Consider the following 27,812-nt stretch of genomic DNA (forward strand, 5'->3'; position numbering starts at 1 on the left):
CGACCCAGCAGCAAGAGCAGCTGCTCCTCACAGGCTGCCCGCAGACAAACCAGAAAACGTGTTTGTAGCTATAAAGAAATTTATTTGGGGATGAGACTCTTCACTACTAGAAGCCAGACTCTAAGCTGGCTCTCAGGATCTAAATCACACTTCTCTTTGGACAATAAATTTCAAGTCGCACTTACTGTCCTATTTTTCAAAACGGAATGATGATGACCAAAAAATAAGCAAAAACTATGACCTAAACGTGTTAGTTTCAGCTGAAGCCATCTTCCATCAGAAACCATAGGATCTGATACAACAAAGTTCTCCCTAGGGATGTTTATGAGTAGAGTAGCTCAGTGCTTTGTGTACTAGTACTGCTGTATTTTGTCTCGTATCAAAAAAAGAAAATAAAAATAAAATAAGTTTAACTGCATGTGCAGCCTCAGCTCTCAAAGCGACGCCACCTGCTTCACTGCTCACCTGGAGGCAGCGGCTTCTCTTCCCTTGGAGAAAAAACAACAAATAAAGAAAAACAACCCCCAAACCAAAGCATCACCAAGGGCAGGCTGGTTCAAAAGGAGCGGGTTCCTCCCGAGGGCTGACGCTGGGCTGGGGTTACTCCTTGGCATCCTGCTCCTCTCCCTCCTGGGCGCCGTCCTCGCTGGCCTCTTTCTCCTCTTTGCTGCGCTTGTTCTTTTTGTGCTTGTGCCGCCGATGACTCTCCCCCTCCTCGCTCTCGTGCTGTTTGCTGCAGGAGGGAGAAAGGGGAGAACAAAGTGACATCGGAGCCCGCGTCAGCGCAGCGATGCCAGAGAGACCCAACCGCACCGGCTCCGCGACACGCACGGGGACAGAGCGCTTTGGTCTCCAATAAACAGGAGCCATCACAAGTGCTGAGGGCATCACGGTGCCATTGAAACGCTTTGTCGTGTTTATGTGGTATCAAACATGCTCAATTGAAGGCAGGTGATGCTAAACGGCTGGAGGTGGCTTCTAGACGGCAGTCTGGGCAGGCGGCACACCAGACAGACTGCTGTCAGAATCATTTCTGGATAGTTTTTATAAGCAACATCTCTGTGTCCTTCCCCACTCCTAAGGGAGCTCTAATGATCTGGTCACATATCAAGCTTTAACGTGAAAAAGTGAGGCTGCTGAGAGGAGGAAGAGTCCTCAATCCGAGCGGTGTTTGAAGGCTTCACTCCTCTAAGCATCTTAAGGTATCCCTGGGTCCCCAGGATCACTGCAGCTAGAGAAACGTGAGTTTCCTAGTGGGAGGCAAGTCCTGCTTCTACTTCTGCTTATGCATAAATGACTTGGCACTTCATTACTTCTGTGCTTCAAAACTCCTCTATCTCCTCATCCAGAATTGTTTTCCAGATGCAGCTGGATGGTTGTGGGTGTTTATACAGCATGTATATGTGAATGTTTAGACAGCATTTCTGCCAGGCGGGAGAAATCCCAGCCAGAAGTACGTGCACTGAGGTTGTGTGTGCCCCCCACCGCAGCCAGCTGTGGCCCCCACCGCAGCCAGCTGTGCCCCCCACAGCCTGGGATCCACATCTGTCTCTCCTCGGGGACACAGGGAAAGCGGGAGCTCTGGTTTTGCTCACTCTGGTCCTTGGCCTCTCCTGGGAAGAGATTTTCTGCTGCTTCTCAAACATGCCATTATTTTTCCTCACAGGTTGATAACCAAGTGAGGTCTCTAGAGCAGACAGTGATGCGAAGGTGGCAGAATTAAAACAGAGCAGAGAGTAGAAGAAAAAGTAGATTAAATTTATCACAGGAAGACGGACGCAGTGCAGACACTCAGCTCCATGAGTGGGGACAGAATCAGATGTAGAGACAAATTCTTAGCACAGCTGGGAGACCAGTTTGGCAGCAGAGACACCTGACTGGCTGAACCACTGGAGCCCTGCCTGAAAAGCTCCTGGCTTCGAGTACTTTTCTGACTTGTTTAATAAACAGTTTCATAGTCATTAAAATAGAAAAAAAAAGAAAAAAGGCTGCTGCATCTCCTCAGCACCTTCAGCCACCTTGTGGACAGCAACGTGGCAGTGGCTTATGCTTGAGCAATGCGACTGTCCTTTAATATTTAAACAAGCGTCAGTGATTTCCTTCAGACTGCTCAATTTGCAATCGACTGGAAACAAGGAAACCCTTTCATCTCCCTGCAAATGCCTTAAATGGGCTCAAACCTCAACGTGCCTCAAGCAGGGACTCTGAATGCACTGGAAGTGGCCTTGAACAGAAACTATTGCTCCATTTGGTTGAGGTAACGAACACTTCCCATCCTACCCTTTTGAGCAAGACAGAGAGCAGCTGTGTGTGGTTTAAGGAGCAGAGGAAAAGCAGCTCCTTCCTGCCCCTCGCAACAGCCCAGCTCTGTAAATCAAGCTCTCAAGCGGATTCTGACACTTTGAACTCCACCCTGTTCATGCAGTCAGGTATCTAACACCAGATTTCAACTCTGAGCAGAGGAAGCTGAGAAATAACCCTGAAAGCTGTTGGCTTGTTAGTGTGGGATCAGTTCAGCTGCCATTTGTTTTGTATTCCATTTTGACTTTGGTCCTGGTCTTTCTTCCCATCACTTCGTTTCCAACCCTTGAGCAATAAGTTCGTCCTTGAAAAACTTACTCATCTCCTTAAGGATGAGAACAGCCTCCTGCCTCCAGTCACTATGTAGCAGATTTTCTGATACTAATTTCAAAATAAGGGTAGTTACTTACAGAGCTGACATGAATTTCATTCAAAAGGATGAAGTAAGTTGAAGCACCAAAAAAATGAGCTAGTCTGCCCAAGTGATAGCCAGGATGTAAAGTGACCCAACAAACAAGCACTGCTTCACATCTGAGAGCAGAGCTGGTGCTTTGCTAGAGAAATGCTCTCACAGGAAGATCATCTGTAGCAAACACATTTTCTCCAGAAAAGCTGGGATTTTAGAACATTCTGCTCTGCTCCAAAAGGGTTTCACCTTTCTCCAGATCCTCATCAACCTCACTTGGAAGCACTGGGCACGGAGCTCTGATCATGCAGTGCTCAGCCTCCTGCTCCAAGAGGAAATTTCAGATTACAGGCTGAAGAAAGCTCTTCTGCTCAAGAACATGTAATACTGAAAGCTGATGCTTCTGTTACGGTTGTGTGTTTTGCTTTGGGTGTAATTTCTTAACAGTGGGAGCTACGCTGTTCTGATGTGATGTTTAGCACAGGTTAACCTCTCCTTTTCTAATCAGTGCTGCAATTTTCTTGGCAGCAATTTGACATGCTGCCAGCTGCCTTACTAAGAGTTTACAAACACCAAGGACTTCTCTCCCTGTTACACAGTTCTGCCTCCTGCCCAGGTAACGTGCCCAAGAGCGCTTGCTCTGTCTGGGCATCACACCTTGGGACACGAGCAGGTCACAGGAAGCCAGTATGACCTGGGGTGACAGTTCACCCCGAGAACATCAACCTTCTCATCTGCAGCTGTGTTCCTACCACCAGCCCAGTTCAGCCCTAGATAGCTCTTACCGTCTCGAAGACTTATGTTTGCTGCTCTCCTCCTTGTCCCTGTGCCTGCGCTCCCGGTGACGATCCTCTCGCTCCCTGCTGCGATCTCGACTCCGGCGGTAGTCACGCTCGAAGTCGTAGCTGCGCTCCCGGCTATAGTAGCGGTATCGTTCATCATCACTGAAGAAGAGAAAGGAAAAGTGAGGCAGAGGAACACACCACTTGTGGATCTGAATGTCAGGAGCCATGTTTACGGGACTGTAGAACCCCACTCCTCACCAACAAAACCTCTTATTCTATCAACAGGTTGAGTTGTTCGTGGTGCTCTTGGAAACATCTGTAACAACAAGCTGCTGCTTTTTGAACCCAAACTGCAACCCAATCCCAGTTTCTAACCACAGTGAAGTAACTTGCCTATTACATAAGCCAAAACAGTTGAGTTATCACGGTTTTCTCCTGGCCTCTTGAGTCAAGGGTTTACAATATTTGTTCTGCGGATTTGCTAAGGGAGTACCTTAGCAGCAGGCATGTGGCCAACGTCTCAGGGCTTTCACCTGAACAATCTGTCTGGAATATGTCCAAGACATCCAGCTACCTTGTTTAAAACCAACAGAAACATGGTCCTCTCATCATTCTGCCTCCCTTGGTGCTGGACGTCACCTCGCTGCACTGTTGTCCCAGACAACCTGTTACACTAAGGGAATATTTTCTTCCCCACAAGTTGAAAAACTCAAATTGTGAGTATAGCTGACACGGTCTCTCTGCCTATACCCAACTGCCTGCACCTCATTCAACCCACACTCAGAGGCGGGCATGATGTACCCCAAATTCAGATACAGCCCACACTCCCCTCTACATCTCACAGTCCCTAATCAACTTCTGAAAGCCAAAATCTAAAGGGCTATCAAGTCCGACTGTGGGAAACAATATTCAAATTCTGAGAGAACGGAAGCCTGAAACATCTTCCTAATGCTCATGGAAGCAAGCTAGGCAAGTAATGTCCAGTATCAATCATCTGGGAGTGCTCCACAGGACTCCACGGAGCACGGCTTTGGCAAGCAGGATCTCAGAGGTCAGTGTGCTCAAAAGCACCCAGAAATGCCAACAATGTGCTCAGGAGAGCTGATCACAGGACTAAGCGTGGGCTTGCTGAGGAAGTGTGGGAGTCTGAGCTCTTCAAACTGTACCAAGTTTGTCTTCTGTTCCTCGCCCTTCCACCCACAGTGCCCACAAACTCTTAAGGGAAAAAAAAATTAAGGGAGGAAATAAAAAGGTTAGGAAAATGTTGCCCTATTTGCTCACTCCCTGGGTTGGGAAGTTCCCCAGCAGGCAGCACCTCTCTGCCAGGAATGCGCATTCTGATCATGTTTTGAATGACTCTTAGTATTTCTGAGCCCGATGCCTGCAAAACACCGACGCTGCCTTTGCGGAACAAAAAAGTGATGGGTTTAGGAAGAGTCTTTGCAGCCAACCTTCACTTTAGCTCTCTAGATCAACACTAGGAGGCCAAAAGCCTCCTTTCGCCGGTGCTCCCAGCGCTGCTGTCGCACCAGAGCCGGCCAGTTCCTGCTGAGGTGGTTGTCCCCAGCAGCACCAGCAGAAACGCCCGGTTAGGGTTTCCAGTTAGTGGCTGACTCCTGGTGAATGGCACTCCTTGCCCTGAAAGCCTCTCCAGGAGAGCAGAGCAAAGCAGGGGTGGTTCTTCCTTTGATCTGACAGTTGCATTTAGAAGACAAGAAGCAGCAGCTTCTCTGGCTGATGTTTCACACTGAGCTGTGAAATACCAAGTAAACAGAGAGGGGCTATTTCATTTACTGGCCTCATATTACAGGTGGGAGAGCAAGAGTAACTGGTTCTGCTGGATTTAAACAAAAAAGCAGACATGGGAAGCCAGCCAGTGACACTGGCTCCTAGTTTATCCTCTAGTTATTGATCCAAAGTATCTCTTCCCCAGACATGTCAGAAAATTAAACTGGTAGAATCCCATTCCTTGACCAAACACCTTGTGCTCCAGGGCAAGGTGAGAGCTCCCTACTGGGTAGCTGGGAGCAGGTGGTGACAAAAACCAGCACTCACTTGTTGTATTCACTGGTGGTCGGAGTGCGGTCTCGGTCTCTCTCCCGTTCCCTCTCCCGCTCACGCTCCCGCTCCCTCTCGCGCCTGGAGCCCGAGTACTCCCAATGGCTGCTGCTGGAACTGCTTGTGCCTTTGTCCACCGTGGTCACCCAGGGTGTGTGGGACGTGGAGATGGGTGGGTAGCTGATGAAACCTGAATCTGCAGCGAGAGCAGAATTCTTGTTCATCTGGAGCATTCAGAGCATCCTTTCTGTCCCTCCCTTTTCAAAGATACTCTCTGGAGATACAGCTGAACCCAAGGAGTCAACAAGGGCCCAGCTCCCTTCTGTCCTCACTCTCCTTTTTTCCTTGCAGCAGTTTGCTAAGAACACATGGACACCTCTTCCCTGCGGAAGAAGCAAGCAAGACCAGATAATTACAGACATCACTGCAAAATCTCCCCAGCCCCTTACACGGCCTGTAAATGCAAGTGCTATGCACTCCCACAGCTCTTGCTCTCTATATAAGCTGGAGAGGGACTTTTTACAAGTGCATGTAGTGACAGAAGGGGTTAACAGCTTTAAACTGAAAGAGGGGAGATTTACATGAGATACAAGGAAGAAAGTTTTCACCACAAGGGTGTTAAGGCCCTGGCACAGGCTGCCCAGAGAAGCTGTGGATGCTTCATCCTGGGAAGTGTTACAGGCCAGGCTGGATGGGGCTCTGTGAGACCTGGTCTGGTGGGAGGTGTCCCCGCCCATGGCAGGAGCTTGGAACTAGGTGATCTTTAAGGTCCCGTCCAACCCTAACTATTCTATGATTCTATGATATGATTCTGTGTCCATCAGCTTAAGAAAAGCCTGAACTACCAAACACCAGAGAACAGAGACATAAGCAGTTTGTTATCTTCAGTGCTCACCTGCAGAGTTGTACCCGAACGGAGGAGGCTGCCTGTTGTTGTAGCTGGCTGGCTGGCTTTGGAGAGAGAAAAAAGGATTCAAGTCACTACCATCAGTGACCACTTGCAGGTACGTCTGTGCTGCAAGTTCACCCCGTTTTTTCTGAAGGTCTGTGGAACATCCTCATGGCAAAGCTGCGGTTTCAGTGAAGCTCTGTCACTACTGGAAGTGCATACAGGCGCACTTGCTTTGCTACAGCTTCTGAAACAGCTGTAATTCAATCACTTCTCCCCTTCACCCCTCCCTTCTGCACATCAGGCAGGCTTCCTTGGATACCACCAGCGCTTACAAAGTACCTGGAGAACCTTCAGAGAAAACATCTGGAGTAACATAACATGCATCAACTACTCTGCACTAGACCTAAGCACACACCTAGATTTTATTGACTCCTTCCAGTGTCATGAACATGACAAATCAAGGTAAATATACAGAGGATTCCCCATGGACTCTGCTCTCACCCCCCGCCCCAAGCCATGACCAGACTGAGTTACTGGCTCTGATTTTAGACCTGTCCTCCACCCTTCCTTGCTACAGAGCAGCTCTGCCCATGGCTCGGCCCAGGTGTGGTCTTACCCATCCAAGGTTGGAATGAGGAGAGCTGGTGGTGGTGCCAGCGGAGGCGGAAACAACCCTAGACACAGAAGCGTAAGTCAGCACAAAGATCTCACCGTTCAACATGAAGGAACAAGATTTTGTTGCTGTTCATGGTTAAAAACAGTTAAAGCATCTTTTGAGTCTAAACAAGGCCCTGTTTGAAAGGGAATAATTTTCCTTCAGGGTTGTATTTCCTACCAAAATTAAAACCCTACAGCTGTGTTAGTTCTGCAGGGGCATGGAAAGGAAAATAAAGGAAGAACTACTTTCTATTTTGGCTTATTCACCATAAACATAAGAGTCATTAAGGACTAAGCATTAACCCTTACAGTCCTGGGGAAGACAGAAAAATCTGGTTCTTGCATTGTGGACACACTGCTCCATTGATTAAAGTGAGTACCTTTGTCTCTTACAAAGCACATAACATAGCAGTCACCCGATTTTGTTTGTTTTTGAAGAAAGTCAATCCTCTGAGCACATATCCATTTAAAAATCATGAGAAGACACATCACTAACGATGCAGAGAGCTGTCTGAAAGGTCTGACACTATAAAAATGGGCCCAATGTCAAACGCATGAAGAGTTGTTATACAAAATCACAAGGCCGTAGCTTCAGAAAGCAGAATTAAGCAGAAGTTTATGAGGGCCACTTCCAGAAGTGACATAAGCCTTGGAAACTAAAGTCCTCAACCGTGACCAATGTGCAAGTGAGAAGTATGTGCTAACTGCTCCTACACGAACTTCTGAAACTCAGATCAATAATTATAAGCAACCATTATTTCTATAGGCAGTTACCAATGCCAACAAGAACGCCCATTGGCTTGAGTTTGCATAAAAATTCCTCTTTTCATTATTAAACAAAAGAAAAGAAGCAAACTATACTGATATAAAGGAGACAACTGACTAACTGCGGTCATTTACATTAAAGCTGGCAGCTCCAGGTTCCAGTCAATGGAGATTGAGCCAGCAGAGTCAATGAAACTCTGGGCCAATTCATCACCTCTTGCTGGGTGTCATCACCTCTTGAGGTGTCAAACAGGTCAGTAGAACCTCACCCTAGAAGCGTCTCACTGCAAAAAGAGGTGACACGAAGTCTCCAGCTCAGCTGGCGGAGATCTGTGCTGCAAACCAGCTGGGGGACACCTCTCTCTCTTGGATGCTTTTTTTTTTTTGTCCTTTTTTCCTAAGATCTTCCAATAAAATGCAACGCCTAGAGCATTTCAATCATACTTGCTCATCAAGCGCAAGTATTTCAAAGTGCTACTGTTATAAGCACCTAACTCTAATGGAGATGGATCATCACCATAATTAGCAGGTATTCTCCCTCATTTCCCTTTCCAACCCAGTTACCTGAAGTTCCTTGCAACAGCCTGGTCATTTCATCCACCTCGCTCCTCCCAAACTACTTTAGTCTAAATGCACTTGCAACTGGGTGCTGCAATGTCTGCAATCAATAGCACTTTGCATCCAGTTTCACTACGATGTATTTCTTCTAAATCCAAGTTTATTATAATATTATTGTACGAGAAGTATGAAAAGTGACATTTTAACAAACACAGGAATTTTGTCCACCTGAGGGACAGCCCAGAATAGGTTTTCCATATTTCCATTTGGGAAGCCTGGGGCAGAGCATGAATACAAACGTACGGATGCAAAAGCTGTGAATCAAGTCCAACACGTCTGACACATGGCGAGGACAAGCACACCGAGTCCAAAGTGCTTTGGGTGCAGACATTTTGCAAGTACATGAATCAAATATACAGTATAACACAGAGACAGTGGCCTGACTGCACGTACGCGGTCACCATCAGCCTTGGATTTTCAGATGTACATCATCTGCTCAGAGCTATCACTCCAGTCTGCTACACAAACAGTGAAATTTGTGTCCCTTGGAGCAGGCAAAGTTTCCAATAGACAAAAAAAAGTTACAGCTAGAGGAAACTCAGCTTTATAGCAGCCCTGAATTAGTGGGGCTCTTAACTTATGCACAAGATTGGTTGTTAGATTTTTCTATTACTATTCACCATCTTCATTGCACATCAGGGAGCAAAGGCTTCTGATGGAAACGGCATTTGTTCTGCTCAGTCTCACACTCCAAAATTCCTCCACAAAGCATCAATTTGTCACTCGGACTTCCACTGTGCAAATGTCATAACAAGAACTAAACCATTTCAAAACCAACTAAGTGGCTGTTGCCATCTGAAGCTCTCCATTTCACTTTCTAGATTGGTCTTCAGAGATGAAACAGGATAGTATTAAGAAGCCCTGCAGATTTATATTCAGGTCCAGAATATAAGATAAGCAGCTGGAGTTCAACGCTGGACTGGAGTTTATTACCCTTAAATTAACTGTGCTCTAAATGGGTCTTGGTGTTATCCTATCTTGTGTGACTTAATCCAAATGCTCAGACGTGGCCACCTGCACACCCACAATCACTGCTGTTATTAAGCCCAAGTGAAGACCTACCTGGAATAGGACCGGGCGGTGGCAGACCTACGGAAATAACAAAGCAAGCAACACAAGTGAGGACAACAGGTAAAGGTGTAGTCTCTGTAACTGAAGCTAAACCTAAAAGCGCACTTTTGAATAAACTTCACATATTTGAGCAAACGGACCAGCAGAAAAACTGGTGCTGTTAAGCAGTAATTAGCCAATAAACAATATCATTTTCCCAAATGGTGATCTCTTTACTTTTATATTTTAATTCAAAACGTTAGCGCTTTCTTACACTGGAGAATTCTTTTTTCCTAGTGTAAAAAACAGAAACAATTGATTTGGCCTTCAAAACAACCAAAGGAGCTGGAGAGGAGAACCTGCTGCAGATGCCAGGGTGTCCTTTTGCTTGTCCATTTCTTTTTTAATGTCAATCATAACTGCATAGTGAAATCAGACACTCTGGTCAACAACCAAAAGAACGAGTGAACAATTTATCTTGATTTTGCCAATCATTTTAATGAAAGGCAGGAGGAAAAGCTACCAATGTCCACCAGAAACTACCGCAGTAATAATCCTCCTCAGATTAAAAGCCTTGATTATATTTTTTATTCTGTATCTTCTACCAGTGCAAAAAACTGCATGAGGCGCTCCTGGTGACTTCTCACAAGTCTGGCTGCTCCCTCAGGACCAGGGCAGCCCAGAGTGTGGCCTCTGCTTCAGCCTCGATGTACAGTTAAGCCAGGAGCAACAGAGGCACAGACATGGCTCAGGCTGGATCAGAAGATGCCCAGGCTTAGGAAGTGAAGACAGAAAAAGGTGTCTTACGCTGCCGCCACTACGTCTGTTAACGTGCACTGAAAAGGGTCAAGAGAAAAAAACAACGCTACGCCCCCTGGAAAATGCTCTGCATGAATCAATACCATTAAACTAAATAGTATTCGCTGAAAATAAAACAGTTTCAGAACAAATATGAGGCCTTGGTACTTATTTTAAAAATGTTCTTTAAGCTTCAATGATTGCTTGATGCTTCTTTTATCTACAGTCATGCTGAATAATGCTATAGCTAAATGGAAAGTTATACGTATTCACAAGGTGTTAATGTCTACATCTTATTATTTGCAGTCTCTCAGAGAAAGCATATTTGCCCCTTTCAGTTGGAAAATTCTTTGTTCTCTCCACCAGTATTGCTCTGAACTGCCTGGAGCCCAGGAGGACTACTGGCCTCCATGGTGCAGATGCATTTAGAAACTTCCTGGAAACTTGGGTTTTACACGCACAGATGAGACGGTCAAACAGTTCTGTAACATGATACTCAAGGCAATAAAGAAGAATAACATTAGGAATTTTGCCTCAGCTATCTCACTGGGTTCCAGGACTCAGACTAAGTGCAGGGGCAACGGGGATCCCTGCAAAGACAGGACTCGACAGTGGCTTCTCAAGCACCATGTGCTCTTACCACAGTACAAACCCATCTGGCTATTAATAAGAGCGCACAAACTCGCAAATGCTGAGGGCTGACCACACCCAAAGGGCTAGAAAAGCATAGTAAAGACCTAATTTATGTTATATATATTTTGCTTTTAAAACAAAGCACAGCTCTAACGTCTGCACTGGACACTAGCCCCTTGTAGGAGCAGTAAGAATCATCCTGCAGTGGCAGTTGGTACAATAAAACGCACAGAAACAAACATGGAGAGACACGAATTGTGGCATTTCAAGGCATAAAACAACCAAGAGCTGAGGTGGATCAAGAGGAAAGTTGCTTGTTAGAACTGCTGTTGCAGAATTGCCAATTCCAGTATGATCCTTGAAACATTTGGAATCAGCTGTAACCAGGCAGGATCCTGAACCAACCAGCCCACTGGTGTGACATAGGATGGCAACTCCCGCGTCCTCAGCTTCCTCCACAGATAAACACGAACCCCTTTCACTACACTTATCAATAAAGCAAATGATCAGTAGCACCCAAAGGCTCTCTCATGGAAACAAAACCTAGAGGGTTTTTTTTTCAAGGAACAGCTGCCATTTTTTAAGTATTCAATGGCAAATGTTAAGTAGGCTGATAGAGACACTCAACAAATATTGGCCAGGTCTAAGGACCTGTTACCTGACTGACTGACTGTCTCATCGCATTTAACCATTAAACCTTTGATTTGCACCAAGCCTGGGACGTCCTAACTTGCAGGCTCAGACTGCTGTATCTTGCTGTGTGAACACGTACCTGGTGGATGCAGGGGAGGTGGCACAGAAGTAACGGGCGGAGGAGGGTGGAGGAAGTGCGGTGGAGGTGGCCCGGCGAGCGGGGGAGGTGGTGGGCCTGCTGGTGGAGCGAACGGCTGTTGCTGAGGTGGCTGTTGGGGCTGTGATGGCTGCTGGGGCTGCTGGGGGGGTTGTGGTTTACTGCCGTGGTCTCCAAGGACCTTAGAAAGCAGAGAAACGAGAAGAGAGCATCTTAATCTCTTTGCTCCTGCTGCAAGGACCTCACCAGACTGCCATAAAGGGAGCGTATCGCCAAAAGAGGCAGCATGGGGATACATGGAAAGGCCAGGCTATGCTGGGATAACGTCTTTTGGGAAGGAAGGAAGGCTGATCAAAGTAATCAATATGCTCAGCAAGGCATCTTCTCTTATGCAGAAGAGCAGTGAGAAGAGATTCTAGCTGTCAGACAACTGGGCAACGCAGCTGACAGTTCACTGTTACAAACATATTTTGTTCACAGAACGGCTACTGATAGAGGTTCCAGATTAAAAGCTGCCATATTTGAGGGTGACACAGTAGTGCTTCCTTTTTTAAACCAAATTTATCTCTCCTGAGAGCAGCAAGAGGCGAAACTCTGGTCTAGATTGTGCCCACATAGGTCAAAGGAAGACCAGACTCACACCTCTCTGACAAAAGCATATCACATACCCACTACTGCTGAAGGAAAGAAAAATATGCACATATCAGAATGACCTGGAAATAACAGGTTATCAAAGTCTGTACATGGGAGGAAAAACAACCATTTCCCAGCAAATGCTTTCTCTTAGGCAAACTCTTTTTTTGGGCCGTTATTGGCAAAATTCGGAAAACTGACCACTAAAAAAAAAAATAAACAGACCACACAAACACATGTGAAAACAAAACCAGGATTTGTGTCTAGAGAGGGGAATGGTTCCATATTTGGGGCTTTTTGGTGAATTAGGAGTGGTTGGTAGGAGGAAGGTGGTTTAGAGTTCTTGGCAGATGGTCCTCAAAGCCTCCATAGAGTATCTTCCTACCTGGAACCCAACCATGACATTATGGTCATACACTGGACGTGCAAGATCAGAACCAAGTCCAGCTTTAAACCCCAGGCTTTTGTAAGGGACAAGATCCAGTAACCTGAAGTCTGAAGCATGGGCTGCACCTAACGATGCTTAGACTAAATGTTATCTTACAATAAAAAGAAACATAAGTCCCAGCTTGAATTCCTCCACTGCAGGACTGGAGATTCCAATCTGACAGTGGAGGAGAAGGGAATAATCCATGTAAGAGCCTCCCAGCTACACTCCCCAAGGGATACTTTGGGAGAGCTGATGAGAAAAGGAGCTTGGGCCTCACCATTCTGATGGGAAGGCTAGACTTTAAAACATAATCCCCAGCTCCTGGCAAGAAAGAGCTTTTAACACAGAGATTAATTCATTCTGCAGAAGGGAATGATACATGCATCTGCCTCTATGGGGTTGATAAACTACCTACTGCTCTGCAGGCAGAAACAGTGTTGTGGGAGGTCAGGAATGCACAGATGTTTGCTCAGGGGTCACTAGAAGTGCAATAGAAGGAGAAATTTGTCAAGAGCGCACAGAACATTTACCTGAATGGGGTTTTCCTCAGAAGCGTGCTTATCACGACGTCTTCCTTCTACTCTCCTAATTGTGCCTGCCTGGCCACCGATCACATCAATTGTCCCACCCAGCTTCCTGGTATAAAGTAGAGGCATCTTTTTAGGCTCAAAAACATTAGAAGGAACAAGCAGTCTTCCCCACTACTACACAGACTTCTTTTGTACATTCTTTTCCACCAGGGCCAAATCTCTAGAGGCAGCACTCAAACTGGACAAGAGGCAGAGAAGTCATTTCCCACTTTAGAGTAATTAGAGCTCTGTCAGCAGGGCTGAGTTAGGTCTCTCTTGACACCCAGAAACATGCTCCAAAGAATCCCCACAAATGCGTTTAATAACAGGGATTGCACACTCCGGTTCCAAGCTGAAATCCTTTACTCACGCTCCAGATTTGAATAATCATTCCCCCATCAGGCTCCATGAAAGTGCAGAATACTTATCAGGAGAAGCCTTTAATGTTATCAGCCCAGATTTTTCCTACTTTCTGTCCAATCTCCCAAGTGTGGTTGATACCACTGGAGTTATTCACAAATCAGATTCTCAGACACTTTCCAGCCCACCTCCCTGGGGTCTACACTGTTTCTAATAAAGTCAAAAGTTTTTCCACTGTCTTCAGTGAAATCAAGGCTAGATCCTTGAAAAAAAAATGTTGATGTAGCCAAGAAATCAGTCACAGAACCTACAATATTCATGTTCTTTTATCTCCATACTCAGGCCACTCCTCAGGGAAGAACATTTTTATAGGAGCTCATTGTAGGGTCACAAGTAAAGGTTTGTGAGAGAGAAAAGCACTCTCAACTGAAATTTAAGAAACCCTCATCTTATAGTCACGCAACAATTGATTTGTGTAAGTAGGGCCTCAGACATGTTTTCCTGCAGTTAGGACAGAAAAACGTCATCACCTTTCCAAGTCAGACTGCAGAATTTTCCGTCTCAGTAGGAAATTTAGACAAAGTGGATATAAAAATGCTGGCTAGTTGGCAAGATTTCTCACTGCAATCTGCTCACTTTAAGTAGAAAAACCTCAACCCAAACAACCCATTGCTAAGTCTGTGTTTTTGATGCTGCTGCAGTGTATAAAGATACTTGTTCTGGTCCTGACTAAAAGCTCCGCTGCAGGAGCAGAGTCTTTCTTGTGCGTCAGTATTTTCAAAACCAGAATCCAAGTTAAAACAGGCAAAAATGGTGTATAGTTACAACAGCATCAGCTTCATTTGCAGTGGTGTAAATTTTCAAGAATCTCAGGAGATACACATAACAGCTGGAAACAAACCTGACTGATTTCATGGTACTATGAAGGGCGGCAGAAATGCCAGCAAAATGCTTAAATGCAAACAGACTAAGCAGAGCTTTAAAGCTTGTAATGAAGCATATAGCTGGTTCTCTCTCAGACAAAGTGGAAAGTTGGAATGCTAGACTGATTTCTGCAAGACAGGTGTGCAGATGTAACGTGAATAAAGCAATAGAAACACACAGACCCTAAAGCTCTGCCTCTTCTGGCTTCACATAATTTTGGTTTTCTGAAGCTTTTGATAAAAAACCATCAGCGTCATAAGGACAAAGCAGTTTTCCCAGCAGAGGCTGCCAATCAAAATGACTCAACTGTTTTGCTTTGTCCAGTCTTGTGGATCCTCTCTCACAGGAACATGTAACTAATCAGCATGCACCAAGCAGTGCAGCATGCAGGTTCAGAAACCAATAGCTCCTCTTATCAGCTGCCAAAAATGTAATCCACTTCTGCTTCAGGAGACAAAGATTACCATCATGGGAGTAAGAATAAGCCAAGTAAGCATAAGCAACCAGCAACATAAGCCCCCAAAGCTGAGGTTTTTTGTAAGCCCAGAGGCTCACCCCTTGAGCTGGGAGATAAGTTTCCCTCCCTGTGCAGAACTATACTGAGGATATCACCGAGAAGAGGTAAATGGGTAGGCAGGGGTTGCACAACCCTCTGATGAGCACTGCTAAAGACCACAATAACTTCCTGTAAAATTAAAAACCTCCTTTGTTTCAGGCTCGAGGAGATTCAAAGGTGGCCCGGGGGGATCCCAGCTACCCCTGTGAAAAGCACAGTGCAGCCAGGCTTCATGCCTGCACCATCTCTTACCTGTTAGGAGGAGGCCCAGCCTTCATGCGTCCTCCCACCAGAGCCAGGAAGTCTGTCTTGAATTCTGTTTTGATTATGTTGTTTTCCACTTCTTTTTCAGCATTTCCTGTTCTTCCTTGCTGAACCTACAGTTGGAAATACATAACATATAGGTTTAATGCTCTTTCAACTGAATGTAGCATCAAAGGTTAACTCTCAGCAAAGGAAAAGGGCTCCTTTGAAGAACAATTAGAGGGCACATGCAAACAAGTGATCTATTCTTCAGTCGAGGCAGCAGATATTTCTGTATACTAGCTGGCTATTCAGCCTCAGCCTGCTGTCTGATGCCTGCTGCTAGAAGTCCAAAAATTTAATAATCTCATAACCTTTTTCATTCAGTCCTGAAATCAAAACTGGAAATATTAATACTTGCTGTGTTGACTCATTGGCTGAAGTTCTGATTAAGCACTGTTGGCCACCTGATGGACTCTTGCAAAGGCTGATGGTCAAAGCCGCCTCCAAGCACACAAGGCAGCCACACAACCACAACAGGCAATAGCAACAAGAAAAACAGCCATGGATGCCCAGCTCCCCTCTCTGCACCTCTCACATCCACAGGACCTATAGCTGGGTGGCCTCCAAGTCAACTGGAAATTCACTCAGATCTTGCTATTGTGGTGGTTCAAATGTGCCAGGCAGTTGGAACTGTTTGTTCCGTAAAGAAAAGATTTTTAGCAGAGAGAATTAATTCTTAAAGATATATTTTTGTATTTCTCATCACTGAAAGAACACAGAACAGTTTGGTAGCTTCTGCTCTTATAGTCTCTTCTCTGTGATTATAAAACAAAGCCTCAGTTTTATCATAGCCATATGCAGGAGTGACAGGTCACCTACCGTGATTTTATTTTCAGTGCTGATGGGAGGAGCAGGATCCAGTCCAAGCTGAAGCCGTCGCTGCTTTTCACAATAAGCTTTCCATGTTTCTTCATTGAATCCATAGTTAAAATAATCAGAAAGATCAGCACCTGACAAAGGGAGTAGAAGTTAACATAGATTCTAGCAGATGTGCGTTCTCAAATTGTCCTTTAACTGCCTAAGAATACAAAAATCTTCCAGAGAGCACAGCTTACTCTTCTTTTCATTCTGTCAGAAAGCCACTGTGTGCCACAGCAGAGATGGCTGCATCTTTTGGTGGGAGGGGGACTATACCCTGAACAGCAGTGGGACCATTTGGGACTTAGAATACAGCACATACACAGGCTGTTAAAAGAGATGCTTGCAACCACTTATCCACCAACCAGATTTTTTCAGACTGGCTTCTTGCAATTGTCCAAATGAGTTGAGTGCTGGGAAGAGCACAGGAATGATGGTTCTAGGTACCACCAGAAAAATGGGATGGTGCCACAGAACCTTTTTCTTGGTGGCGTTAAGCCGACACGTTCCTCTCTCGACCATTGTTGCCTCTACTGTTTTGAGAAGAGATTATGGGACTCACCCATTATGTGAAACAGGGCTAAAGTGGAAGGTTTTTTATTGATACATCTCAGACTAGACAAGTAACTACAGTTCAGCCGTGATTCCAATTATAGCCTTCCAAGTTTGTTATCCGGCTTCTGTGAAATGCCAGTTCAGCAGGAGCACTTCTGAATAAGAGGGGCGGCTGCAAACTGCTTGCCATGAAAATGTAGATGTAGAGGGAGAAACACAGCTGCATCTAACACTGTGAGGCACCCCTCACAACAGGGAGCAGCACGGAGCATCTCCCAGCCCTGCCGCGGTGTCCCGTAAACATCCCCCTCACACAGGTATTCCTAGACAGATCGATTCTAAAACAGGGAACTGAAACATAAGCTCTAAGCAAAACACTCTGACCATGCTGAGCCTGGATCTCTACAGCAAGGTTTAAGTTTAGCTCCTGTGCAGGCCACTCTTCCTGTTGTACCACCCAAATATGCAAATTTCACCACAGACTCAGCAACATAGCATTTACATATCTATTTTATCAGACTGTATTTCATCCCTCTGTCAGTTTTTCCACACCGTATTTCTTCTTCCTCTCCCTCACCTAAAAGAGATACCAGCTTGCCAAACAATTAACTGTACAGGATGTAAACCTGAAAGGCTGCTGAGTAACAACAGACTTGACATCTAAAATAAACTTACAGACCACACCTCTGCAGACGTCTTCCCTCTATCCATATTCCAACACTGTTTTAAGCCCAGCTGGCTTCATTTTGGTGCAGAGATGTCAGCATGACAATGATTTCCATGCTTTATCTCTAAATTCAACTTCATTATTTTCCTTCTAACTTATTTTCTTCCTAGCCTCCTCTTTCTCACTTCCTAATCAATGGCAAATCCCCTGCAAATAAAAGGCTATGCTTTATATTATGTCTATACTATCTACTCTTCATCACAGAGTGTTTTAGTGCTGGTTTGACATCATGTCACATCAACGTAGTTATTATAATAGCACTGTGAGGTACTCCGATGCCCTTCATTTCAGGTGGGCAAGATATAACAAAACCACTCCACAGACAACCTAAAAGCACTACTTAGCACGGCAATATTTCTGAAAGATAAAGAAAGTACAGGGGCTAACGGGGAGAAGAATTATTTCTAAGAAGAGGCAAGTGGACTTTTTGCTTCTGTTAACATTTTATCATAGAACATTTCATGAGAGTAGCACAGCAGAAATTTGGATCTCTGGTTCCTTCATTTACTTTTGTATCAAGTTCGGATGAAAAACACAAGTTTATTTCTAGCATCCTACAGCTGTCACCCAAGAGCTGCTTTGGAGTATTAACAGAAATCCCCCAATACTAATCAGGAAGACAAAAGAGACTATGTATATATTAAAACCTGCTGTGCAAAGTACTAATTGTCTGGACACAGTCTAGACAATATCGTCCAGAAGAAATAAGTGAGGACTGCTCACTCATAGTTGTGGACCCAAGGGCAGCATCTAGCTAAACATTAGGTAATGTAGCTTTTCTAAAAGAAAAATCCTAGCCTTCCTTGTCAGAGTAGACAGTGTTTTCCTTCCTTTTATTGCATTGTTTGCAGCAGGAGAATTCAAGACAAAAAGACAGCTTTCCTATGATGACACGTGCTCATATGGTAATTCCCACCATCGTTGCCCTCTGCAAGGAGTATTCTCCTGCAGAAGAGTGGACATCCCTAGGACCCAGACGAGAAGGGTGCATGGGGGTGACTTTGAACTTGGCCATGGCGAAAGAGAACAAGCTGCTGTACATGAAGAGGGGACCACACGTCATCAACAGCCAAATCTTCATCCTACTCAGTTGACTTTAAAGCCAACAAACATTATCATATTGGTATCAGTGCAGTGTTTTCTGGAACTAGGGAATTAATAAAATAGAATATTTTAAAAAAATAGTTGCTCCCTTTAGGGAAGTTAAATTAATAAAGTAAAGGTAACCTAATTTTAGGCAGAAGCATGACTTGGTCAATAAGTAAGTGTCACTGATTATCTAGACAGGCAGAGGCTGAGTGATAATTGTTTTGACCTCCCTGTTCCCTGGCAGCAATAAATGGACAAAAATTACATGTGAAATGAAAAAGAGACAACTAAAACTACAGCAAATATTTACCACAAGAAACTGTGAGGCCCCACCTGGTTTCCTCCATGGTTTGTCTTCAAATGAATCTAAATCCACTTCTATAACAGGCAATCCATTTATATTCCCTGTGGCATCTAAGTCAATACCTTTGGGCTGCAACTTGGCTTTGGAGAGAGAAAAACCGTTACTACTTTTAATGCAATGCCTTTAATCCACCAATTTGCTGAGTAAATTACTCCAGTCAAAAATAAAGCACTACTGTGAATTAATTGCTGGCTTTATAGCACACAGGTAACCACAATCAACTTATTAAGAACTACTTCAGTCACTCTATAAATGAATAGCCAGGGTATACAGCACTTGCAGTTGAATAGCAGAGAAGCACATTTCAACCCAGATTGCTACTAGACAGACAGAATAAATTATTAGAGCATGCAGGAAATTCACCACAAATGAAAACAAAAAAAATCCTCATGCAAAATATTTATTTTTCCCTCCAAATATACACACATTTTCTCATGGTAAAGAGACTTTTCCAGGATCAGTTTGAAGTGGATTGTGTGCTAACTGGAGTCAGCAAAAATATGTTGAGTACAGAATCTTCAAGGGGAATTGGTCTTACTTTCCCAATCAGAGGATAAGTCATTTGCACAAAGAAATCGATGGAAGAAGTATATGAAGCCCATGAAAGGACAGCCTCACATATGAGGAAGGACAGAATCCAAGTCACAATATACAGTATAATTGAAACTGAATGGTGGGGAAAAATGTCATCTGCAGAACTATGTTTATGTGATACTCAACCACAGAGTTTGCTTCTTTTAGTACCTTACACTGCAAGCAGCTCTGTCTACTGACCATAAAGTTCTTCCCCAGACAATTCAGAATGTTTAGCTCCAGTGCACAATATAGTTTAGAAATACTCTGGTTTTTTACTATAAAAGTAAGAAGCTATGTTTGTTTGTTTGTTTGTTTTCTAGTTTAAACAGAATTTTAATGCACTTGTTCAGTGATGGGTAATCAAATCATTCCATTGCATCCTGGAGCCCCAGACTGTCCTAGCAGTGCTTGTCTTTAGGAAACGCACTTACTATTCCTAGTTTAAATAAGATGCACTTATTTGATACCCTTCCAAAGAGAAACCAAGATTTGCAGCTGCTCCAGCTGTCAGTGCCAGGTAAGTGAAATACTGCAAAAGGTAAAGGGTAAAAATAACAGAAATACCTGAAGCAGATGCTCCATAGCCTCTACCCGTTTTTAAGTTTAGATTCATAGGAGTTCCCCTACATGGAAAAGAATCACTACATTGGTATTTGAACAAATTACTTGGTTGAAGGTTTTCATGCAAAATATATTCAAAGCCCTGACATCCTTCAGAAGGTGCTTAGTTCACTTAGGTTTGTTCATGCCTCTCTGCCATTTTTAATATTAAGTCTCAACATCTTAAAAGTGAGATTCATTGTCACATGAGTTTCGCTAAACCTACAGAAACCCAGCGAACACACTTACTGACCAACAACAGAACACGAGAGGATTATCTTGAGCATGAAGGAAAAGGTTATTTCTAAGAGTTGTAGTTACCATGCTGCCCAGGAACGTACTTACTATTTAAATGGAACTGAGCAACATGGAATCACAGCTGCACATAGATCACAGAATGAGGAGAGAAAGGTAGGAGAAGCAGATTTCAAAAAGGATGGCTGCAAAATCTAGCAAGCTGCTAACGGATGGAGCATTGCTACTCGGAGTAATCCATCAGACTGAAACCACCTCTACAACAAGAGAAGGGAATTATCTGTAAAGTGGAAAAATCAGAATATGCTGCAAAGCGCACTAAGTCATTTCCTTAAGAGAAGGGCTGCTAGCAGCAAGCAAAAATGCTGTCTTCTTATTTTTATTCAATGCAAATGAAGTACAATTTTAAGCTGGTGACATAATTTCCTGGTTTGCTAATCCAGCCTCACCAGTTCTGAATCACAAAAAAAAATCAGACAGCTGAAAATCAGTAAATTCACCACTTAGGCAAATTCTCATCGATACAGATTTTGGTTCTTTACGTTTTCACAGATAAGTTAAATGTAACTTCCCACCTTTGATTTTGCCAATAAAGCACATTAATTATTTGCTTAATTTTCCAATAGCAGACCCATGAATTACCATTCCTATTTTACAGATGGATTCTCCAACAAGCAATTGCAGGATAGAGCTGCCCATCAGCTTCCAATCCCATTCCGGTGTTCTAGCCATTACTCCCATTGCTCCCAGAAGACAGATCGGTTCTTGTCCCCATGTTCAATCCCAAACCCCCTAGAGCCACCTCAGATCAAAAATCAGCACCATAATCAGCAATACATACATGTACGATGGTGCTCCTGTTTTAATGTTGCCAATAGTAACTTTCACGTCATCATCATCACTGTCGCTATCGCTGTCATCTTCATCATCTTCACCGCTTGGAAGGGCCTAGCAACAACAAAAGCACACAGGAGCTCATTAATACGTACCGTTGATAAATTTCCCAGGACGGAAAGCCAAACCTTACAAAGCTTGTATGATAAAGGACTATTAGAAAGAATGATTCTGATATAGGGATATAACTTTCTACTACACTCCAAAGCTATAAAAAGTTGTGTCTGGAGGCAAAAACCATGGAATTTACCAGCTTTCAACATAAACAGACAGGTGCCCACAAAGAAACTGCTGTGTCCTTTGAAGAAGTGACCCTACACAATAATCAGGATAAGATTTGCAAAGATAGGGAAGGTTTAACTCGGTTCTAAGAATGTCATCATGTCCCACAGTTCCTCTCCCCTATTCTTTTTGAAAGAGCTAGGGCTTTTCTGACACATCTCCTTCACAGGTCTGTGGTGAAAATATACAATCACAAATAAAAATCACCAATGCATATCCACCAGGCTTCACCTAGAGAACCCTGGAGCAACTATTTTCTCACCACAACTTCTGTGGTAGGAGCTCAGCTTGGCTTATTTAGCATACTCGGTCCCCAACTCACTTTACATAAGAACTTTACAGCTGCCGATTCAACTCCAGCGCAGCACCACTGCTGTGGCAGAAAAGCAGAGGAAGCTTTCCAGATATCCAGCAGTGCAGTTCTGCAAGATGCATGAGCTGGATTAACACCTCACTGCTACAAAAGGGCAGGAGGAAGGTGTTCCTATAGCCCTCCCTCCTTTTCCACTCTGCATGAGCCCTCTTGACATTCCACAGTGACAAAAAAACCCACCAAAAAGCCTGGAGGAAGAGGGGGTGGAAAAGCAAGCCTCTTCCTCCTCCTTCAACACTGAGCCACTAGATTGCATTCTAAAAGGTCTGAGGCCGAATCAAAACTGATTCCCAGCACTTTGGGCTTTCGATCCCAGTGTTTCCCATATTTTACTAACCCTCAAGAAGTCATACTAAATACTGAGCTAGAAGTAACATCACATTCTGCTTTCCCTGCCAGACTGCAGAGCCAGAGACCCTCCTTCATTTGCCTCTTCAGTGGGCAGAAGCAACACTTAAATTTGGGTTCACACAAGGTTGGCTGAGAAGCCCATGGCTGTAGTTACCACTGGGAACTACCAGCACAGTCCTACAGTACAAATGTAACGTACTGGGCAGTACCAGTGTCTTTACACTTACATCTTTTTACCCACGAGAAGCACAAAAATAACTACATCTACCATTCGCAGTGGAACACGTACATGTTGTGACATCTCTCTGTCTTCAGTGTTGACGGGTCGGTTCTCCTGAGGAGTGTCTTGCAAAGGATGAGAGGGTTCTGTATGTCTAGGAAATGTGACAGATAAAATTAAGTGGACAAGCCCAATCTATAGGTTCACCTATAAATATTTCTAAAGCATTCATCCAGGTGACTTTCATATAATGGCTTTATTCATGTAGTGTGTTTATTCTGCTGGCAGTTAGCTCAACAATATGATAACAAATTAATCATCCTTGCTTGGCTTTGCTTTTGCTGGAAAGAATCAGTTTAGCACTTGCAAAGAGCACCTGACAGACAGCATGGCTGCCTGTCCAAACACCACTCAATGGCTCATTTACAAGTGGAGCCAAAGCTTTCAGCTGTGGTTCAGCACAATCACAACTGATACAAATAGACCATAATAAGCAAAACTTCACTTTTTCCTTAAGGATGCTAATAATTATACATATATTTAGTAAGCAGTCAGGCCATCTGACCCATAGAAATGAAGAAAAAGTGATTTTTAATGTTTCTACAAATAACTTACATTAATGAACAGTTAAAATTCAAAGACGACAAGACATAATTATCCACCCAGTATTCTCATTCATTACAAATTAGTCCAGATGCAACAATGGTCAAGTTCAAATTTACCTCCAATTAAAGAGCTTTTATACAGATGTTAACATTGTTTATTGCCATTAGCCAAGCAAGAAAGTCAAACTGGTATACACATGCTAGAAACAAGTATGCTAAGTGTTACAAAACTAAAATACAAAGAGAGAACATTTTTCTCTAATGTTGCAGGTAAAACCTAGTAGAACTTCAAAATAATTCTGTCTTTTCAAAAGAGACAATTAGAATAGACCATGCCCAGGAAACCAAATACGCCACCAGTACTTTGTAAAGACATTGCTATTAATTTAAAACCCCATGTTGGATAATAAACGTACAGAGATTATTTTAAAAAATAAACATACATGGCACCTAACAGAATCCAAACACTGGTCAGATTAAAGCCATTTCAGAGGTGGCACGAAAGAGAGACACCAAACAAGTAAGCCGAAAGATCTCACTGAGGCAACTCACAAAGCAGCTACTGAGCATTAAAGAAAAAGAGCAAACGAACAGGAACAGTGTGAGCAGTTACTGAAGCTCCCACATTTGAAAAGCCCCATATACAAAGAAATTCGACAATCAAGCCAAGAACAAAAAGAAGAGATGAAGGTTCAGCAGCTAACCAAGGAAGCACAGGTCCCATCTTCACGAAGTCCCAGAGGTGGCAGGTGAAGACACTTTAAGTTTTAAAACTTAGCCAAGACATCTAAGGGAACAATCACCCTCTAAAAGTATTTCAAAGCTGCAGACATATGCAATTACATAGGGACCAAAAGATGCACCAATGGAAAAAAACCTCACAGATGGCTCCAAAACCTGTTGCATTTTGTTTGCCAAATCCAAGGAACTCGTAACATTGACCTCAACCCCAGAATTCTCTTAAGAATCCAAGATGACTGAATTAAGGAAGAGTGACAAGTATTACCTTCAGCTTCAAGTCACATGAAGTATCTGTGGGTGTGCATTAAAATTTGTGAATCGGAGTTCAAAGAAACATTTGCTAAATAACAGTCCTTCCCTAACCTGTTTGCTTCCCAGGAATGAACAATCTGACAGGTCCATAGCCATCATCTGCAGGCAAAAAAATGTCGCAGCTATTTAATTTCCCCAGAAAGCCAACAGAACCCTGTGCACCGCTGATGTCACAGCATCCTGCACAGACTGCTGGTATTAACGCATCCTTTAGGCTAAGGGATGTTAACAGCCACTGCATCCCGTGCTGCACTGATTTCTGCCTCACAGGTAGAGACAAATACTCTGGACAGGCCAGCAATGTATCTCTGGAGCTGCAGCTGTCAACAACATAGCAAACAAAAAGCCATTTTTCTTAAAAGAGCCCAAAGTTCTTCATTTAAGAAGATTCTCATTGGGCAAAAAGGGGAAAACAAACAACAAAGAGGGGGGAAAAACCAAATAAATAAAGGAGAGTTAGCACGACCACTAATACTTTTCCTTTGTGCATCTTGCAGTTAGAGGAGACAGTTGCTGGAAATTCAGATTTTTAATTCTGCTTGTAAAGTCAAATTACATTCAGATGGAAGTGACAAGGAACAACAGATTTATGCAAGTTAGCAGTAAACTTCCACCTAAAACAAAAGCTCATACTTCTCACAAAGGTCATTTGATGGTTTTAGGTAAAAATTCACCAAGTCTGTCTAAAAGTTGTTTTTGAACAAGTATCCAAGTAGCACAGTATCCATAACAATCTCAGAAATTCCAGATACTGAATTCCCTATGAACTTAAAGGACAATAAATATTAAACTGAACTTTTGAAGGTGCTGAGCACAGTGAAGTCCAGTGAAGATCGAGTTTTCTGAAAACCGTTGTTACATTTAAAAATGGCAAGCAGATAATATCTCTGCTGAGAGAAAACTCTTCTGGTACAAAACACACTGCTACAAATATGTGGGTGTTATGATCAAGAACAGACAATACTTTCCAGACACAGAAAGCAAAGCTGATCATTGAGTTGTCCCCAATGCTTTTATCTGAAAGTCTCACCCAAATCCCATACTTCATAAATCTCCTATAATTTGTTGATCATGTTGAGAATTTAACCTAGGCTCAAGGTTTTCAGCTTTTCCAGGCTAAAGCACAGGCTGCAGTTTTACCAATGCCAGCTCAGCACAAAGACCAATACTCAAAGCACCATTTTTTCCAGAGAATTAAACTGGAAGACACGTCTGATTTAAAACTAATTGGGAGAGGCAAAAAGGGCTTAAAAGTTAGTTTGAAGCCAAATAAGTTGACTGATCCAGGTTCACCTTCCAAATCCATAAATGCTGTGCCAGCCCAAGCGTAGTGGCTGGGGAAGACCCCATGGAATAGGAAAAGGATTGGCTCCTGTTTCTGGTTTAAAGCATTCACGAGGCTACGCTTAATGTGGCTTGATCTTCTGAGGAGCATTTACTGTTATAATGAATAAACAGTCTCTGGACTCACCCAGAAATTGGTCCATCTTCTTGCTTACCAGTGGTGTCGTCTGCAAAAACAATAATAAAAACATAAATTATTCAAGTGAAAGAAAACAAGCTAAATTTAAGCACAAAATACATCACTGCTAGAGAAATACCTAGTATCACTGAGACACTATAACCCCAACGTTCTCTTTTCAAAGTTCACCTGGAAATAGAGCAACTGAAAAAACTAACAAACAAAACCTCTCTGTAGTAGTGAAGTGTCACACCACTGACACAGAATAAAATCCAAAATGCACATTTTAAGTCTCAGAAGCAGTAAAGGCAAACATTGCATAAGCAACTGAAGTCAGTTGTGAAGGTCCTCACAGACTTTTTAACATACCAGGGAAGCAGAAATATAAGAGTATTCTGTTGGGAAGTCTACAAAGAGGACAAAGATGTTTAAATCGAGTCCTACACTTTCTCCTGAACACACACCCCCCTGTTAGGCCAGAGGTTCACCTGCATCAATCAGGTTAACAAGACTTGGATGATTAAGAAACTGAAATGGTAACAAAGCATCACTTTAACCTCTTTACATCACAGTGTTGCTGAAAGGCCAATAACCTCCTCACCCCCCCCCCCCCAAAAGCAGCTGAAGCGCCGGGCCCCTCCCGGCTGCATCCCGCTGGGCTGGGGCAGAGGCGGGGGACACCGGGGCCAGCTGGGGACACATCCCTCCCCCTCGGGCGGGGGCGGGGGGATGCTGGGGGCAGCCGGGTGCTTCGCGTTGCCCCCCAGCCCCGGGCCGGGGCCGGCGGTACCTACCCCCGTAGAGCCAGTGCTCCTCGTCCTCCTCCGCCTCCAGCGCCGCCGCGCCCGGCACAGCGCCAGCCGCCGGCGGCTCCAGCTCGGTGGCCATGGCCGCCGCGCCGCGGGGCTGAGGGGAGCGGGGTGCCCCGAGCTGCCCGCCCTCTCCCGCACCCGCAGGAGGAGAAAGAGGGGGAGGAGGAGGAGAAGCGGCGGCGGCGGCCCCGCTAGGCTCCCGCCGGGGCCTGAGGCGAGGCGCGCATCCGCTGCGGGCGGCACGGGGCGGGGAGGTCCGCAGCCGCCGGGCCGCCTCGCTAAGGCGCCGCCATTGCTCTTTCTTTGGCTCCTGCGGGCGGAGAGGGGGGAAGGGAGGCGCGGAGGAGGGCGAGACCCCCCTGCCGCGGGAGCGGAGGCCGCTGCCGGGCCTTGGCGCCGGCCGCTCCGCCGGTACAAAAGGCGCCGCCGCACACCGGGCCTTGGGCGAGCGCCGCGGCGCAGGACGGGCCGGCGGGGGCGCATGCGCGGCGCCAGGACGCATGCGCCGAGGGGAGCGGCAGTGCCTGAGGCGCGCGGGAAAGGCAGGAGCGCGGCCCCGAACAGAGCGGCGGGGACGCTCTCCCGTGTGAGGAAAGGCTGGGGGAGCTGGAGGAGACTGAGGGGGGACTTCATGGTTATCAGCATGGAAAGGGGGAGTGTCAGGAGGATGGAGCCAGGCTCTTCTCGGTGACAACCAGCGATAGGACAAGGGGCAATGGGTGCAAACCGGATCACAGGAGGTTCCACTTAAATATGAGAAGAAACTTCTTGATGGTGAGGGTGGCAGAGCCTGGCCCAGGCTGCCCAGGCTGGTTGTGGAGTCTCCTTCTGTGCAGACGTTCCAACCCGCCTGGACACCTTCCTGTGTAACCTCATCTGGGTGTTCCTGCTCCATGCGGGGATTGCACTGGATGAGCTTTCCAGGGCCCTTCCACCCCTGACATTCTGGGATGCTGTGAGCAGCCCCAGCGCCACGCCCGATGCAGCGCAGGGCTCCGCACCACACCAGAGCAGCTGAAGGAGCAGGTTTGCATCACCCTGTCGGCCTCGAGCCTTGTCCTGAGAGTCCAATGGCACGCGAAACACCCAGGTTTCACTAAATCTTTACCTCATGAACCTCACTGACACAATCCGCCATGGGGCTCTGCAGCCTCACAGGACTCCCTACACGCCATGGGCCCGGTTCAACAACTGCCTCTCAAGCA

General features: G+C 44.9%; 1 protein-coding gene across 1 annotated transcript; it reads right to left on the reverse strand.

Moving 5' to 3' along the window:
- Positions 1 to 27,031, reverse strand: LOC308045548 (uncharacterized protein). Its single transcript, XM_080352875.1, has 16 exons — positions 26,590 to 27,031; positions 25,805 to 25,844; positions 22,745 to 22,829; positions 21,397 to 21,503; positions 20,265 to 20,323; positions 19,094 to 19,204; positions 16,351 to 16,481; positions 15,478 to 15,602; positions 13,347 to 13,452; positions 11,736 to 11,934; positions 9,545 to 9,571; positions 7,059 to 7,116; positions 6,446 to 6,501; positions 5,548 to 5,746; positions 3,493 to 3,651; positions 1 to 733 (listed from the first exon to the last, which is right to left on the reverse strand). The coding sequence occupies exons 1-16, from the start codon at positions 26,681 to 26,683 to the stop codon at positions 601 to 603; spliced, it is 1,689 nt and encodes a 562-aa protein (XP_080209001.1). The 5' UTR covers positions 26,684 to 27,031; the 3' UTR covers positions 1 to 600.
- Positions 27,032 to 27,812: the final 781 nt, after the last annotated feature.

The sequence above is a fragment of the Nesoenas mayeri genome (genome assembly GCF_963082525.1).
Source record: "Nesoenas mayeri genome assembly, chromosome: 13".
Lineage (NCBI taxonomy): Eukaryota > Metazoa > Chordata > Aves > Columbiformes > Columbidae > Nesoenas > Nesoenas mayeri.

Coding starts and splice junctions, on each gene's coding strand:
- LOC308045548 (XM_080352875.1), bottom strand. CDS start 26,683: ATGGCCACCGAGCTGGAGCCGCCGGCGGCTGGCGCTGTGCCGGGCGCG. Junction 25,845..26,589: donor GGAGCACTGGCTCTACGGGG/GTAGGTACCGCC, acceptor TTGTTTTTGCAG/ACGACACCACTGGTAAGCAA. Junction 3,652..5,547: donor ACCACCAGTGAATACAACAA/GTGAGTGCTGGT, acceptor TCTCTTCTTCAG/TGATGATGAACGATACCGCT.